Genomic DNA, 18950 nt, shown 5'->3' on the forward strand with positions numbered 1-18950 from the left:
TAAATTTGACATTTGCATTTAGTAGAATGAAGAACTTTAACTTTAAAATTTCATAAGATGAAAAGATACTTGTGGAGAAAAATATATCAAGATTTTTTGTAATAAGCAATGATTTCATTTTATTTAGGGTAGTGTGAAATTTGTGAAAACAGTATTTCCCTCAATGCCTGCAAAATTGCAACTCTCAAAAGATAACACATCTACCAATGAATCGCCAGAACAAATAGCTGCAGCTATGCATTATGTAAGTACGAAAGTGGTTTGGGATGGGATCTCTATAAGTAATCTTCTGTACCTCATAAAGTATAGATAATCTGATTCTTTTAAAGTCTCCTTCTTCAATTTCCTTTTTGTTATTTTAGTAAAGAAATTTCCAATAAGTATAATGAAGTAACAGGGTATATTTTGTTTTTCAGGATATTAGTAAAGATCCAAATGCAGAGAAACTTGTTTCAAGATATCACCCACATTTAGTTCTAACTAGTCAATCATTGTTTGCCTTATTAAATAATCATGGACCAGACTACAAGGAACAGTGGGAAATTCCAGTGTGTATTCAACTAATACCTGTTGCAGGTTTGTGATTTGCCATATCAGGTTACGCTCTTAACAGAGAAGTTGGAATGGTTCTGTTTCATCTGTCTAAACACAGGTAGTCATTTGTCAAATACAACTATCTAAGTTTTGATTTAAGGAGGATATAAGTTTGATACTTACATTCAATAGAACTTTTTAAATAGATAGAGCTACCACATAATTGACAGTCATCTATATATATAAAAGTCTGAGTGACTTTTACAATGGAATTACCAGTCAACCAGTTACTATGACATGCACTGACCACCAGGGGGCAGATGCTTGACACAGGAGCTGCCCCCTTCCCTGAGGGCTGCCTGCCTGCTGCAGTCGTGGTGTAACAGTGAGATAAAGAGGAGAGAGGGAGGTGGGGAACTGCATGGTGGTGGGGCATCGGCGTCTGGCATTTGTTCCTTTTGCACCCAGCCCAGCAACCATCGACTCCCCTCCATACCCCATTGAGGCCTTTGGGCCCTGGGCTGGGACGGGGAACTGGGGGTGGGTGGTGGCTGATGCGGCCTCTTTCCCAGGGGCACTGAGGGCCAGCTCCCTCCTTGGAGCCGACAGCCAACCCCTGCAGTCCCTCACCCAGCCGGCCAACCCACTGAGGTCCCTTCCCCTCCATGACTCCCACCCCCCACCCCAGGGCATGCACCAGGCCTCTAGTCTATATACATATATATAAAGAGGCGGGGTCTGTAACATCCAAAACAACTGAATGGACGACTGAACACCGGAAGTTAGTCCTGCAGTCAGTGCTGGGTTGCAGATCAAGCCTAGAGGGAGGCCCAGAGAAAGAAGCAGGGTCTGATCCACAGTGTCCATGACAGCTGCTGGTCAGCCCCACCTCTCTGATCAGGGCATGAGATAGGCCTGGAGATGCTGTCTGGCATAGAAACTGACCAATCAGAATCAAATCTGGATGAACTGTAAGGAGCCAATGGCTGCCTAGGAGGCGGGGCTTTTGATGCTGACCATCATAGAAACCAACCAATTAGAACTTAATATGGGTGAAGTTCAAAGAGCCAATGGCTACCTAAGAAGTGGAGCTTTTGATGCTGATTGGCATAGAAACCAATCAATTGGAACCTATTCTTGGTGAACTACGAAGGCAGAACTTAAGGTGGGGGCTGAGGAGGGGTTTTAAGGGCAACAGCTGTTTGGTATAAGGTGTAAGAAAGTTCAATTTTTAAATGACCTGATGGGCAGTATAGTGCGTATGACTGGCTATCAGTCCAGATATAGGGATTATTTATTTTTGTCTGCCAAGAGCATCTCTTCCTGATAAAAAGGCTTCCCCACCCATTTAAGCAATCCTATATAATCTATACTACTAAAAGGGTAATGTGCTTTTAAGATTGGGTCGGCTGGCCATCTTCCAGGCGACCTACTTCCTTCTGGACAAAGCCATGGTGGTGGGGGCCAAGGCAGAAGCCTTTTGGGGCAATCAGACTGGCAGGGGAGGGCAGTTGGGGGTAAGATCAGCTGAGGGGGAGGGCAGTTGGGGACAACCAGGCTGGCAGGGGAGGGAAGTTAGGGGTGATCAGGCAGGCAGATAGAGGGGTTAGGGGCAATCAGACAGGCAAGCAGAGGCAGTTAGTGGCAATCAGGCAAGAGGCAGGTGAGCAGTTAGAACCAATGGTCCTGGATTGTGAGAGGGATGTCCAACTGCTGGTTTAGGCCCACTGTCGGATATCCCCCAAGGAGCCCCCGATTGGAGAGGGTGCAGGCTGGGCTGAGGGACACTCCCCTCCCTTGAATTTTGTGCAACAGCCAACTAGTCTGTCTATATATATAAAAGCCTAAGTGACTGGTATGACCGGTTCACCAAAAGACTGGCCACTGTGACACTCACTGACCACAAGGGGCCAGACACTCAACACAGGAGCTGTCCCTGGTGGTCAGTGTGCTCTCAATCCAACCTGCTGAGGGCAGCCAACCTCTCATGGTCCTTCCCTTCAGACTTGGCAAGACGGCCCTGATCACTGGCCAGGTCAAGGGACCCCACCCATGCACAAATTTGTGTACCAGGCCTCTAGTAGATAAGTTATTAGTTCTGTACAACCTGTACTCATGTTGAGGGGTGAGAGATATTAGAGCAATAATTATGGTTTAGAGCAGTGGTCAGCAAACCATGGCTTGTGAGCCACATGTGGCTCTTTTGCCCCTTAAGTGTTCTAATGCCACTTCAAAATAGACTCGCCCATGCCAAAAACTGACTTCTGTGCATGGGCCATGAGGTTTCAATTGCATTGTACATGCACACTCACATGTGGTATTTTGTGGAAGAATCACACTCAAGGGTCCAAAGAGCTGCATGTGGCTTGTGAGCCATGGTTTGCCGACCACTGGTTTAGGGTGACTTAAAACACATGAAATGGTGAGATTCTTCTGTCTTTTAATGAAATGAAAGGAATGCAACATTTTATTAGACAAGCTCAAATGGATGAGGTTCCAGGACTTATTTGTCTGTTATTGGAATTAAGAATTAAAATAGGTCTGTACTTATGAGCATAGATAATCTCTCCATTGACAGTAAAATTATATTTGCATATAAATTCCTCTGTACAAGCGATTATTCCCCTTCAGTTTTGGTTTATATTTAGTAGCTTTTTCTTATATTCCAGAACTAATATTATTATATTTGACAACATAGATATAATAAATGAAGGACTGTGTCTAATGAAACAAAACTGCAAATGTAATATATTCTCTGTGGTAAAAATGTCATTACATGTTGAAACCATAACCTTATAAGAACTGGGTATTAATGACAGGAAAAGTATGATAATAAAATAAGTCCTTTTAAAAAATTATTAGAAAGAAAATATACTTTTCTTCCCAGTCAGATTCTCTGATCCTTAGATCTCTAAGAGATTTTAAAGATATTCTGGTTCAGGGGTGGCAGATGTTTGGTTTTGTGCTACCACTTTCTTATCCCATGTCTCTTTGTTTAATGATCTTTCTGTCATATGTTCTGGGTTTTTTCTTAAATATCACTACTAAAAACTAATAACCCCCTTCTGTTTCTGTTTTAAGGTTCAAAACCGGTTAAAGTAATTTATGTTAATTCACCACTTCCCCAAAAGAAAATGACAATGAGAGAGAGAAATCAAATCTTCCATGAAGTTCCATTAAAATTTATGATGTCCAAAAATACATCTTTTCCAATCTCTGCAGTATTTATGGACAAACCAGAAGATTGTATGCCTGAAATGGATGTATGTAATTTTTTTTTTCCTTAAGGGAATGTATTTGTTTATTCTGTTGAAGCTTAAAGTTTTATTACAAGTCTCTAAATCTGGTAGTTACAAATCTAGGCTTTAGATTGAAATTTAAAATTGAACCTCAAGTCATGGTAGCCTTTGGGCAACTAACTTAATTTATCTCAGTCTCTGGTTTTCCTCCTTTTTTTTTTTTTTAAAGAAAGGCAATACCTATTTCACAAGATTGTTGTAAGCATTAGATTTGCTATAATAATGTAAAATGCTGAGCACAGTCATTATGCATGTACTAAAAACTCAGTTAATAATGCTGATAATTATGGTGGTAGTTTTAATTGTTCTCATTTATATTTTAAAAATTTTAAGTATGAAAAGTAACAGATGGATTGGTACAGAAAGTATTTGGCCAGATAGTTAATCCTTTTCAGAATGCTTAGTAGTTGTGTGACCTTAAGGAAGCTGTGTCTAATTTGTTTATCTGTAAAATAGGTATCATGATATTACCTCACTCATAGGATTATTTGGAATTAAATGAGTTAATATATGTAAAGCATTTAGACAGTGCATTTAGAACAGTAAATCATTTGCATTCCAGAAACAATAGCTTTTGCTATTTTGTGTATTTAAAAATATACATGATTATTAAAGTAAGACATTCTGTTTATACTAGACTTTCTTCATTTGTTCCACAAATATTGAGTAGATACTTTTATGTGCAGTGAGGATACAGCAGTGAATAAAAATAGTCTTTTTTTTTCTCTTAGAACTTATATCAGTGGTGGGAGGCACAGATAATTAGCAAAAAAGCAGATAATGGTAAGTGCTATCCAGAAAAGGAGAGTTGGTTAAGGGAAAGAGATAGAAATGGGGCACTATTTTAGATTCATAGTCAAGAAGGCTTTCCCAGAACAGAAAATATGAACAGAGAGAACAAACACAATAAGAAAGTAAAAAATAAAAATATTTTTCTTATTACTAAGAGTTCATACTATTTTAAGGATATTGGCATTTTGTCTTTTATATTTCTTTATATGTTTTCCTCTGTTTGCCATTCGTTTTTTAATATTCTTATAAGGTCCTAGAGCATTCCCAACTTTTCTTAAGTTATTATTTATTTTTTTATTTATTGCATTTTTAAATCTACCTAAAACTTAGGTTAGCGTGAAGTGAATGTAAGGAAGTAACAAGTATTATGAAGAAATATTAAATAGGTTAAAAAGGATGAAAACTGACAGAGTAACTCTTTTCATTAACAGCAGACCAGGTTATTTGGATCTTTCTCATTATTGCTGACAACTACAATTGATCTTAGCCAAAAAGCCAGGAAGGGATTATTACTGCTGACAACAACAAAAAAAGCTGGAAAAAATATAAAAACCCTTTCTTAAAATCATCAAAGAGCTAACAAGATAGTAAGAGCTGAGATATCAGAGAAGATCAGAATCCAGGGAGGTGAGGCTGTCACTTAGGGTTATTTTTGCCCTGGATGGTATTGACCAGCTCTGAAGAGGCAACAGAAAATGAAGGGTGGTTTTGACAGCATCAAATCACAGCTCAGTTTTTCATCAAAGGCTTAGACCCTACAGGGCTATATCCCAATAGTAAGGGTGAACCAGAAATAAATTGTCTTTCTCAGAGGTAGCCTGAGTTTTCAGGCCTTGAACTTGGATTCAGATGGTTTTGCATTACTGGTGTCTCTAGACACTTCATAGAAACAAATGAAAATAATTATTAGAGGAACATAATATCATTTTGAGCCTCAAATAGTTTCTGTGAATAACTTAAAAATATAGATAACTAGAAACAGGAGGAGAAACAGTGATCAAACAAACAGATTCACATAAGTGGGTCTTAGAATTATCCATCAAAAACTCTTAGTCAATTCTGTTTAATTTAACAACATTCCAAGAAAATAATACTTGAAAATTTCAGTAAGGAACTGGAAACTTTTAAAAGCTATAACAGTCCAGCTGGTGTGGCTCACTGGTTGAGCAGTGACCTATGAACCAGAAGGTCATGGTTTGATTCCCAGTCAGAGCACCTGCCAGAATCTTAGGTTCAGTCCCCAGGAGGGGGGAGTGCATGAGGCAGCCAATCAATGATTATCTCATCATCCATGTTTCTAAGTCTCTCCTCCTTCCCTGAAGTAAAAAAACACACACACACACACACACACAAAAACACTACATAACAGATTATTTTCCTTGTGCCTGAAGAACATCCATTAGAAGGGGGCTGAATTTTGCGCTATAACAGATTTGAAAAAGAACTAAATAAAAATTTTAAAACTGAAAAATACAGTAATTACAGTTAAGAATTCTACAAATGAGTTATAAGCACATTAGATAAAGCTGAAAAGAGAATCGATAAACTGAAAGATAAATCTGAGAAGACTATCCGTGTAACACAGACAATAAAAAGATAAAAAAATATAGAAAATAAGGCAAGAGATAGAGAAGATATAATGAAAATGTCTAATATGTGTAGTTACACTTAGAAGGATGGTGCAAAAGAGACATTGGGACCAAATCAATACTTGGAGACAAAAAAAAAAAAAACACCTCTTAAAAGATCTCAGAGAAACAAAAGGCACATTATTATACAGCACTGAGAGTTAAACTGGCAAATAACTCTCAACAGCAACAATGAAGCCAGAAGACATTGGAATAATACTGTGCTAAAAGAATATAACCCATTTACTAAAATTGTCTAACAAATTAAACATATTTTTCATTAAATATTGAGTTTGCTACCAGCAGACCCCCTCTAATGGATGTTCTTCAGGCACAAGAAAAATAATCCAGGTGGAAGGAGGAATGAAGAATAACAAAAGTGAAAATAATATGTCTAGATTCTAATTTGTAGGTGATTGCAGGGGCACTCAAGAAGTTATTAGTAAGAGATTTCTGAGATGACTAGAGCCCTAAGAACTTCAGATATTGACCAGCCAAAGTTCCAAGACAGAAGCCTTTGTTCAGGAAAAATTAGTGGTAGTAGAGTCCATATTCAGCAGAACAAGGGCATTAAAGATAAAGAAAAAAAGTTTTCAGATAACTAATTGTAGGCGAAGGAAATAGAGGAACCAGATCAAAATTCACACGCACACACACAAAACTACATATATGCATACTTTGTGGTAACAGAGAAGCACGAGCTTAGAGCCATGAAGCTAAGAAAGCTGTCCTGGCATACAGGATTGTTCTTCCATAGCAGCAAGAAAAATCATCACATTTAAACATGAAGAACAGAAGAAGCTTGTTGATGGAAGCTCTTACAAAGTATTAGAGGAGGGAAAACATATTGTTATAACATTTCTACAGTGAAGAGGTGACCACCAAACCTAAACTGTATTCTTCCTAAAAAACGCACTTCTAGAAATATAGCTCAGAAGTACCAGGAAAAGAACAAAATGTATGTGCAGTCTATTCATTGCTGTACTATTTGTAGTAGCAAAAGATTGGAAGCAGTGCACATGTGTACAGGTATTAAATAAATGGCATATTTTCAATAGTATACTAAGCAGCTATTAAAAAGAATAAAAGAAGCTTTAGATATGCCACTATAGTGACATCCAGGAAATATTAAGTGAGACAGGCAAGGAAGAGAACATTTTTTGTAATAGGCTATTTTTTATTTAAATAAGAAGGAAATATAAAATCCATGATTGGCCAAACGTAGGTTTACAGTTGTGAGTACACAAAATCAGAATAAAGAAAATCCACATAATGAAGAATACAGTTAAACTAATGAAAATGGTTAATTGGAGGAGGGATGGAACAAAGCAGAGGAGGTAGGATTATCAACTGGATTTCTCTGAATGTTCTTTGTTTAATACTTTAACTGTTTTAAATGTTTTACATGTCTATGAAACAAATTTTAAAATGTTATAAAAGCCAATCAAAGCTGAAGTGAAACAAATGAACCAACCCACTGTATACCAAGTTAGTGCTTTAACCAGTCAGAGAAGAATTATTTCTAAGTGATTGAAACTTAGTAAATTGATTGTTACAGCACTGAAGATTCATATCCTAAATTTAGAAAGAACTGCCAAAAAATCTTAAATTGCATTTAGTAGTTATATTGTTAAGAATGATATTGCTGTTTTTATTTTGAACACATCAGATAATACAATAAAACTAATATGTAGTAATTATATTTATATTAGAAATCAAGAATTCCTAATATAATACCAAGCAATGAAGTTAGGTAAAACATCATAATAATATAGGAATTGTATCAAAAAGATGACATCCTTCTTGTCCACCCTAATCTTTTTCCTCTTCTGCCTGCTTTGAGTGTCTGTCAAACTCAAATTGTTGTGACTCCCTACTCTGATTAAACAGCCTTTACATTTCTAAAAAAAAAAAAAAAAAAAAGATGACATCTTGAAGGGTTTTCTATTGGACAGAGATGTGCCAGTTTAACTATGACAAAGGATGATTGCAGTGGCTTGAAACATGAAATATGGTAAAATCTATAAATTCATAATGATGCTTTACAGAAAGTGCTAGTCATCTTTGGAGAATGCTAATGCATGAAGTCGTTATTGTGAAAACTTATTTTTTAAAATAAAGTATTTGTCTTGCCTTTCCAGTAAAAACTATATATCAGGGTAATGAAAAAATATTACTGTCATTATTTTGTAGCTTTTAATGAAATAGTGAATCTAGCCAGTGATCCTCATTAGTGACCGCTAAAATCATTAGAAGATCAATGAGGAATTTTATAATGAATAGATTAAGTTGATGAACCAACAAATTAATTGTCATGCCACAAGAAGAAAGATAACCAGATATCGTTAGCTTCCTGTTGAAGCAGAAATATACAGTACCTTAAATAAATATTCGGCTTAAAAAATTATACCTGAATCTGACCAAGCTATTAGATCATTTTAATAAGAAATTCTAAAGCTATATGAATGATATCAGAGGGATGCAAGAGTTAAAATTTAAAATGGAAATTTTGTCCATGGCTAGGTAGGTTATTTTGTTAGAGCTTTGTTCCAACACACCAAGATTGTGGGTTCAATTCTTGGTCAGGGCACATACAAGAATCAACCAATGAATGCACAAATAAGTGGAACAACAAATCAGCATTTCTCTCTCTAATCAATTTAAAAAATGGAAATCCGGTTTCTTCTCTAAGTATCTGGCAGATGTGGGAGTTGACAGAATATGGGGAGAAGCATTTGACAAAGAAAATTGAGAGATGTGTCAACCAAATGCAATATAAAGATTTTGGTTGAATACTGATTTCAATAAATAATTGTAAAAAAAAAATCACACGGGGAAAATTTAACATTTGATTAAATATGACATTAAGGAAGAATCATTTTATAGCTACATGCTAAAGTGTAGATAAATAAGATTTTTAATTTTATCTAAAACCTGTTGGGGTGAGAATTGTTTTTCATTTCATTAATTTTTTATTTTATATTAAATTTTCTATCTTATTATTATATTATGTATTACAAAAGCTATGAATGATATTTTTGATTTTTAATGTCGAATTTAGTGTTCTAATTTTTGTTGCTCTTTAAGTATTTTATAATTATCATTAGTTAATATCTGGAGTGTTTGTTCATTTCCAAGTGCTTGGGTTTATATTTTTCTTAATGATTTTATTTCCCTCTAAATAGAGAGTAAGACCTTAGAAAATTGTGCTTTGCGCTATATTGATGTTTTCTTTGTGTATTAACTTATAGTCCATCTTTGGAAATGCCCCTTGGAATCTTGGGAGGGAAAAGGTATATCTCTGTAGTCTATATGTATGTTTTCAGTCATTCATCTTTTTGTTTCAATCCTATAATATTATTTATACTTTCTGTTTTTACAAACTTAGTGATATATACAATTATATTTCTGTCAAATTTTCCTTTTATTTTTAAGTTTTGACTATATATAATATTTTGATGGGTTAGGCATGTCACAATTTATGACCAGACCATTATCTATTCGTCATCACTTTCCTCTTTTTTTAATATAGGATTTGTTTTTCTGTCTAATGCTTTGCATTGAATTCTGTGTTGTCTAACACTTAATATTGCTATTCCTTCTCTCTTTATTTCTTGATATTATGCCCTGTGGTGTTTTTTTGTTTGTTTGTTTTTTTACCTCTTTGTGAAGGAATGCTTTATATAAATAACATAGTTTATTTTTTACTAAATCTAGTAGTATTTTTTTAAATTTTATTAAGATCTACCTTTACTGAGGAGCTATTTACTATGTGCCAGGGACTATGTCAAGTAACTTTCTAAATACAAGTTTTCATTTACTCCTTAGAATAAATTCAAGATGACCCTGTTATCACTGTTTTAATGATGAAGAAATTAAGGCCCCGAAAGATTAAAAGAACTTACACAAGTTGACTTACTCACTATCCGATTGCTGTCAGACTTTCTTTCTCAAAACCTGAGCTGTAAGGCTAATGGGTGCACATAGCCCAACCTGTAACCAAATTCCCATGGTCTTTCTTTAACATGCTGTGCCAGGTTAAGGAGAGATCTGCCACTTGAGGAGGAGGACCGTTTATTCCTGAATAAATTAAATCTGTAATTCTTCAATTACCAAAATAGTACATAAAAAAACTATAGTTTCAGTGGCTTCATGTGCCAGAATACCAAAAAATCATGTCCTGTCCATTTCTCCCTCCTCCTGTTCCTGAGATTCGTTTTCCCTGAGTACATGTATCAATAGGAAGAAAGTCACTGATTGATGCACCCGACTCAGAGGCTGGCAACCCTTCACCAGCTGCATTCCTCATAGTGGCAAAGAGGCTTTTCTCCTGTCAGCTAAGTCCAGGTGTCTGCCTCTGCAAGCGTGTGTGGAACTGGTGTGAATGAAAATCTGCTTCCTTCCTATTTGGCTCCATGTCTTCTTTGTGGTCCTGTCTACTTTTTGATTAGTGGAAATTCTTCTTGGGATGTGGTAGTTCACAAATACTCCCCATTTCCTGTGTTGATAACAACTTCACAAATTTGTGTTTCATCAAAATTGCAATGGGAATGTAAAATAAATTAGTTGATAGTCATTTATTGTCATTCTTAAGCAAGAACCTTTCAAAGCCACTAGAGTTTCTGCTTTTAAAGAGCATGAACTATGTATGTGGGGTGTAGGGACATTAAGAGATAGATGAGGTGTGGCCTGGAACTTTTGCTAATAGTTTACCGATATATTTTCTTAAGATGTCTCATGAAGTTAATGACTGCCGAAAAATTGAAACCCTTGAAAATTTGGATCTGGATTTTGATGATGATGTCACAGAACTTGAAACTTTTGGAGTAACGACCACCAAACCATCCAAGTCCCCAAGTCCAGCAAGCACTTCCACAGTACCCAACATGCCAGAGGCTCCCAGAGCCCCCAGTGCAGCAACCACACCTGTGGCACCAGCTGCACCAGAAGACATTTCTGCTCATTCCAGAAGTTTAGCTCAGATTCTAATGCAACAGTTGCAAAAGGAGAAACAGCTGGTGACTGGTATGGACGGTGGCCCTGAAGAGTGTAAAAGTAAAGGGGATGAAGGAGTTGTACCATGTGCTGAGAAGGTATCAGATAATTCTGTCCAACCTCTGGTGCAAGATGGTGACTTGCAAACACCTGATGCGCTACCGTTAGGAAGTTCTGTGGAAATGGAAACCTCTAATAAAAATGACATGGCTGCTGATACAATGTGTACTGATGAAAGATTCAATATTCTAGAGAGTACTGACAATTCAAAGGAAAAGACTGTTACATCAGAAGCAGAGAAAACAGAGGATGTAATTCTTTGCCAAAGTGATACAGATGAAGACTGTTTAATCATTGATACAGAGTGTCAAAAGAATAGTACAGGAAAGACAGCTGATGTGGGTTCTAACTTAAATGCTAAACCAGCCAGCCCAAATTCTTCCTCAGGACAGGCTTCTGTAGGAAACCAGACTAATACTACTTGTAGTCCTGAGGAGTCCTGTGTTTTAAAAAAACCTATCAAACGGGTATATAAAAAATTTGACCCAGTTGGGGAAATTTTAAAAATGCAAGATGAACTCTTAAAGCCAGTTTCCCGAAAAATGCCTGAATTGCCTTTAATGAATACAGAAAATTCTAAACAACCTCCTGTTTCCGAGCAGCCCTCTGCTCAGTCAGATACCACTACTTGGCCCAAAACTGCATGGACCTCTGCATTTCAGAAGCCAAAAGGACGTAAGTAAATATTTACAAAAAAACTTTATATTTACTCTTGTCTGTACCTTATCCTTCAGTTCTTTTCCTTCATTCCTTCACTTTCTCTTTGTATTAACCTGTTTAAAATCTTTATATAGTCATTGATATTTCACTTCATTTTTAATCTACTTACCAGTATTTTCACTTCCAAGCCTCCTTTCTAAATATGTACCCAAAGTTGTATAGATTTTGTACCCTATGTTTATCCAACATGTACAGTGGCTACTAAGCTATAGGCAATGTAGTTTGCCAAACTGAAGGGAAACTGCATAAAAATCATAAACATTTATTAATCCAAAATGTGTTTCTTCTTAGTAGCTGTAGTTTTGTACTTTCACATTTTGTGAAATAGATATAAAGCTGCACTTCAGCTTTGCCTAGATTAGGAAAAAGACTTTTTTTTTTTAACTCTTCTTTCCTTTTCACTTCATATGTTGTCTCACTAATGTATACTTTGCCTAGGAATAGTTAAGATAATAATTAAAAGAAAGAGAACTGTAATGCTTTGATTTCTGGTTTTGCTGCAGTTCCAATAAACATAAACATAAATGGTACTAGTGTGAAGGTGTACTCAGAGGAAATAGAAAGCTAAAGTTGATAGAAATTTAAAAGTAGATCATTGAATTGTTTTATCTTGGATTATGATGAGTAACCGACTAATGTCTTTTAAAATAAAAATGAGATATAATTATTTTTAAAGGATTGCCATATGAACTGCAGGACTATGTTGAAGATACATCAGAATATGTAGCTCCTCAGGAAGGAAATTTTGTTTACAAGTTATTTAGCCTGCAAGACCTGTTGTTACTTGTACGATGCAGTGTCCAGAAGATAGAGACCAGACCACGTTCTAAAAAACGGAAGAAAATCAGAAGAGTAAGTTGTTACTTGTGGAGTTGGGATGTAGTAGCCCAAGTAAATAACCTTCAAATATCTAACATTACATTGTTGTGAAGTTTAAGTTATTGATCACTCTTATAGTAGTTTTTCCAGGTTGAATTTTTAGTAAAATACTGAAAACATTTTTATTAAGTGAAAGTGCTGAATTAAATATAATTAGTCATGAATGCTGAAAATGTTCTTGCATGATATGTATAAACTTTGTGAATAATGGTCCCATCATAGATTTAACTGAGACTGGCACATATTTTCCTGCTTTCTCTGTGAATTTGGATTTTCATTATGACATACTAGAGGCCCATTGCATGAAATTCATGCACAGGTAGGGTCTTTATGCCTGGCCCACGATCAGGGCTGATTGGGGCCTCCTGGTTGCCAGCTGGGGCCTTCCTTCCAGCTGCCAGGCAGGCAGGGCTTTCCTTCGTTCCACATCACCCCCTGGTGGTAGGCACATGTCATAGTGAGCGATCGGACTCTTGGTCTCCTGGCCAAACTCTTGCCAGGATTGTCAGAAGATGAAATGTTTTCCTTTCTTTTTCTCCTCTTGTTTCTTTTGGGCTTGATGTCAATATTTCCCTTAGTTAAAAAACTTTTTAGTATAATTTGAATAATTGGCTCTTTCAACAGTTTTCTGTATTTGATATTTGAAATTATTTTCCAGATTAGTTTGATTTGTGTGTGTGACCACAGAATTTTGGTAAATAAAGAGGAGCCTTCTATGTTATAATTGATTAAGAAATAATGAAGCCGAAACCGGTTTGGCTCAATGGTAGAGCGTCGGTCTGTGGACTGAAAGGTCCTGGGTTCGATTCCGGTCAAGGGCATGTATTGTACCTTGGTTGCAGGCACATCCCCGGTAGGGGGTGTGCAAGAGGCAACTGGTCGATGTTTCTTTTTCATCGACATTTCTAGCTCTCTCTCTCTCTCCCTTTCTCTCTATAAAAAAATCAATAAAATATATTTTTTTTAAAAAGAAATAATGAAGTCTCTAATTTTTTAAGGTAAATTTTTCTTTTGTGTACATTTGTCATAGTATACGTCTTAAAAGTTTTAATGTCTGTCTCATTCTGTCTAACCTACTACTCAGTAACAATCTTCCAATAATCATTCTATAATGTCAGTGTGCTTTGGAGCTAGGGATTAAGATTAATTAAGAATTGTCATGTTCCAGCATTGATCCTTATAGATCAGTCATATTAAGAAATAACTGAAAAAAAGAAAATTAAAGTGTCAATCTTTTTAATCTAATAGCAGCAGGGTCTATCACGAAAACACTCTAAAGCTAACTGTGGGATTTGGGTGTACACTTTGTCCACCGGAATCCAATGGACTTGGTGGATCTTTTGCTAATGATATTTTATCCTTTATTAAACTTAAGAAAGGTCTCGAATAAATTATTAAATTCCTAATTCTCATAATTGGGTTTTTATCACTATTTCAGACTAGAAATTGAAAGCAAATGACTTTTTAATTAATTTCATGAGGCAGTTTTGTATGTTTTTTTTTTAATAAGAGAAAGTCAAGGAATAGCAAAAGATTACACATTGAACATTGATATTCTCTGTATTAAAAATTTTTTTACTTTATTTGCTAATTTTTCTGTTTTATATGTATTTTACTATGATCAATTTAATGGCCACAGCATGAACATCTTAAATATATGTAGTATCAAGGCTGTGGATTAAATTTTCAAGGTATTATATCTTTCATTCTTACTTACTGTCTTTGACTTATTGGGAGATAACCTTTTTTCTTTCACTTTCTACCCTATGAACCCATACATATCACTTTGTAGTGATCTGACAGCTTACAACTCTCAAACATTGATGGCCAGTGTCTCTTAAGTAAGAATAGCCTAGGAATATTTTTTTAATTTCTGAAGACATTGTCATTCATTTGACTGAAGTCAAATTTATAAAAGTAAAAACAAAACTTTATAGTAGAGACTTCATCCTTCATAAAAATATATTAAAACCTATCCAAAGAATATCTGGAGAGCCTTTGAGTGTGTCAAACCCAGAGTAAAAGATAAAAATTTTCAGTGAATAGTTATCAGATGGTACCAGTCATGTAATAGTTTAGTACATATCGTTTAAATCCTTAGCAAAATGTGTTCCTCTTGGAATCATGGCTCTCTGTTTCTCCCAAATGTTTTAAACTACAGAAACTCAATAAATTGGTATTGAGTAAATGAGAAAACTTTAGGGGTGAAGAAGGAGGGAAATGTTGATAAAGTTAATTTAGGGAAGCTGAGGCACTAGTTTGAGACATTTTAGAGTGGTATTGTTTACAACTAGGTTAAAATCTTCCTCATCAATATTTCCTATTTAAAAATCAACTTGTTTAGATAAAGCTTTAAAATATGTTATAGAGGTTTCTTCAAACTCTGATGTCCAAAAAATGCTGCTTAATAAGAACTGCACATTAGAGAACTTAAAACAGCAGCCAGTCTTAAATGATGGAATGAAATAAAAAGAGCTAATTTGGATCACAAGATGAAGCAAGAACATATTGAATTATACCCAGAGTCATGAAATCCACACCAAGTAACTTTGAATGATTTGATATTATCTCTATCAGTTTACCAAATTTCCTAAGAGATATATTCTAAAATAATTCAACAATTTATATCCAATTATTTTGTAATTTACATTGGTATTCTAGGGTGAGGAAAAAAAGATATTGAAGGTACTTAAATAGAATGAATCCAGTGGGATTAGTGTCAGGAAATAGCTTTGAAGTATCTATTTAGAAATGTATGTGAAAGTTTAAAAGGTTTATGTGAAAAATTGGAAGACAGAGAACCAAGAAAGCTTTCACTTGGGGGAAATTGGAGCTACTTATCAAGGGAGAAAGGAAATACTAGATTTAATTTTTATAGTTAGTAAACTTTGATTGCACTTAAACTTTCACTTTAATTTTGGAATACTAAGATAAAATATTCAGACTTTCTTTCCTGTGGCTTCCTGGAGATGGCAGTAGAATACATACAGAATTTAAAAACAGAATCAGATATGGCAGTTACTAACAAAGAAAATCCTCCTAACTATCAAAGTACTTTCTTTTCAGAAACAGTAATATTTTCTTATTTTAAAAAAATGTTAACACTATTATCTAGTCATGATTCAGAAAGGGGTCTTCTTAATCAGTTGTTCTTTTCCTAACCCTGCTGTAAACTGGCTATGTGTCCTTAAGCAAATTTTTTTTTAAATCCTCACCTGAGGATATGTCTGTTGATTTGAGTTACAGAGAGAAACATCAATATGAGAGAGAGGCATCCATCAATTGCCTCCCATACATGCCCTCACCAGGGATCAAACTCACAACCTAGATGTGTGCTCTGACTGGGAATCAAACCCACAACATTCTGGTATATAAGTAGGTGCTCCAATCAGCTGAGCCACCTGGATCTTCGTTTCTTTATCTCTAGCTACTATTTGCAGCTATAAATAATTTTAAATGCAGATTGCCCATTGCTAAAGAATTATCCTTTATAATAAAAGCCTAATGTACAAATTGACCAAACGGCAGAACCACTGGTTGATGGAGGGGTGGGGCCTGTGAGCAGGCTGTGCCAGGCCAGCCAAGGTGGCTGCCTGTGGGCAGAGGGAGCAGATAGCGATCAGGGGGGGCGACGGTGACCAGCAGTGGCAGAGGGGCCTTCGGGGGGCTTGACTGGCCCACTGGTTGCCTTCCGGAGGGAGCAGGCCTAAGCTGTTAGTCAGACATTCCCTGAAGGCTCCCGGACCGAGAGAGGGCGCAGGCCAGCCTGAGGGATGCACCACCCAGTGCAAGAACTTCTGTGCACTGAGCCTCTCGTCCTATATAATAAAAGTGTAGTGCGCAAAGTATCCCCTTGACTGGAGTTCTTTCGGAAGTTGGCCAGGGGGTGGGGATGGCTGGAGGGAGGGAGGAAGGCCCCCGCAGTGGCAGCAGGAGGCTGGGGGAAGGGAGGGAGTCCCTGACCAGTGTAGTGGCTGGTAGCCAGAGGGAGGGAGGGAGGCCCCAGCTTGCCGGCGGCAGTGGCAGGTGGCTGAGGGAAGGGAGAGAGTACCTGGCCGGCATCTGGCAGTGGCTAGGGACCCCACCAGTGCAGGAGTTTCATACACTGAACCTCTAGTTATACAATAAATATTCTTAGCAATAAAATTAAATTGAGGGGCTTTATTACTCAAAGTTTGGTCCCTGGAATAACAACTTTTTAAAAATGCAAAACTTTAGACTTCAGATTCTACAATTTAATAAGATCACCAGGTTATTCCTATGCACATTGAATTTTAAAAAACACTACTTTAGAATTTTATAACATTCATGTTATCATATAGTCATATAAGTCAAAAACCTTCAAACTTGATGTTAACAGAAATTTTACTGAATTTGAATTGTTCTTACCACCACTGTTGTGCAAAGCTCATTAAAATGCCCACTTTGTGAAAATCAGGAATTCTGAAACATTTATGAAATATTTTCAAGTATATAAATAGTGACAGCTTAGTATAATTTCAAAGTACTATGTAGCAATATCGCTCTGAGTAAGCTTCATAAATCATGTGTCTCTCCTGCAGTTGGAAATGAAGTTGCTGCTATTAACAGTAGAATTTTCTTTGTCAGAAATAAGATAACATGAGCACAGTGAACACGACTAACATGATATTTCACAAGCATGTATTTTCTTGCATACCCTCCTTTAAACCAGTAATGGGTACAGTCATTTACCTAATCTATTTAGTGTCCTGACCAATAAACTCTAAATCTATAACTTTCCAGGTGGTTAGTGTCTAGAATAAAGCTTTTATATTAATGAAACTAATGACATTCACAGATATTAATGTAGGTATGGATGCTCATACATTCATAGAACGAAAACAAGCTGATCAGACTACTTGAGCCTTAGATAATGTGACTAATGCTTTAAAGGGGCAAAACTAGTAACTTTTTTTTTTTTTATCCTCCTGAGAGTTTCTAGTATATTTTATAGTCATTGCTTCTAGAAGCTGGTTTTTAACCTTTGGGCAATTGTGTATCAGAGGCTCTGTTTCAAGGTTTATGCTGTCAGACACATTCTCTGGCGGAAGTAAATGCAGATTTCCTGTTGCTGAAGAATTATTATACAATAAAATGCTTTTAGCAATAAAATTAAATCAAGGGGCACATGTGGAGAGGAATACTGCCTGGGCTGGGGCTGTCAGGGGAAGGGGTGGTTAGGATCTCTTTTTCATCCACTTCTCACCTACAAGGGTTCTATCTGTCTTTCTGTCTGAACCCCATTGGGGGTATTTGTAAGGATCAAATAAAATTACTCGAAAGCATTTTGAAAGTGGCAAAACTGTATAGGCAAATATATTTGTAAATAAATGGAACTTTGTGAAAGAGTATAACCTTACATTGCAGCAAGTCCCAGTTTATGTTCTTCCAAAAGTGGAGTATCAAGCTTGTTATGGAGCTGAAGCTCTGACTGAAAGTGAACTGTGTCGCCTATGGACTGAAAGTTTATTGCATTCCAACAGCTCCTTTTACATTGGTAAGTTATATAAGAGTCTTTATTCTCCTTTTTTATTCTCTTGTAAGTACATACTTTTTTATTCAATTATAAATGTTTATTCTATACGTTTTGTTTTTAGTTTTCTGATTGTTAACATTCCTATTAAAACACCATTCTCTACTCTAGAGTTACATGGCAATGTGAGACTGATTATCTCAAATGTTTTAATTTCCCTCTTATATCTATTTAGTTGTACATGAATGTCAACCAAATTATTTTATTTTTAAAATACTTTAATAGTGTTAGTGACTAAAAATATAGAGGTGATTTCTAATGAGCTTCTTTAAAAGTACTTTTTAATTGGTTTAAGCATATACTTTGAAATGTTTTTAAAATTATAATGATACTAGAGGCCTGGTGCACGAATTTGTGCACCAGTGGGGTCCCTCAGCCTGGTCTGTGGGATTGGGTCTAAACTGGCTCTTCAACATTTCCCAAGAGTTCTCAGATTGTGAGAGGGCCCAGACCAGGCTAAGGGACCTCCTCAGTGCACGATTGGGGCCA

At 36.2% G+C, this 18950-nt stretch overlaps 1 protein-coding gene across 4 annotated transcripts in view; it reads left to right on the plus strand.

Annotated features, from left to right (window-relative positions):
* The window catches only part of ICE2 (interactor of little elongation complex ELL subunit 2), a 75864-nt gene that overhangs the window by 37716 nt on the left and 19198 nt on the right, over positions 1 to 18950 (plus strand). For 3 of the 4 annotated variants that reach the window (XM_045581979.1, XM_036440093.2, XM_036440102.2), the window contains 7 exons: positions 128 to 244; positions 417 to 576; positions 3616 to 3797; positions 9505 to 9546; positions 10984 to 11983; positions 12705 to 12880; positions 18296 to 18425. In XM_045581979.1, the coding sequence (XP_045437935.1) occupies positions 128 to 244; positions 417 to 576; positions 3616 to 3797; positions 9505 to 9546; positions 10984 to 11983; positions 12705 to 12880; positions 18296 to 18425 (1807 nt within the window). The remainder of the gene's footprint in view (positions 1 to 127; positions 245 to 416; positions 577 to 3615; positions 3798 to 9504; positions 9547 to 10983; positions 11984 to 12704; positions 12881 to 18295; positions 18426 to 18950) is intronic. The other variant, XM_036440098.2, reaches the window with a different exon arrangement.

This window comes from Pipistrellus kuhlii, unplaced genomic scaffold, assembly GCF_014108245.1.
Source record: "Pipistrellus kuhlii isolate mPipKuh1 unplaced genomic scaffold, mPipKuh1.p scaffold_m20_p_1, whole genome shotgun sequence".
Taxonomy (NCBI): Eukaryota; Metazoa; Chordata; class Mammalia; order Chiroptera; family Vespertilionidae; genus Pipistrellus; species Pipistrellus kuhlii.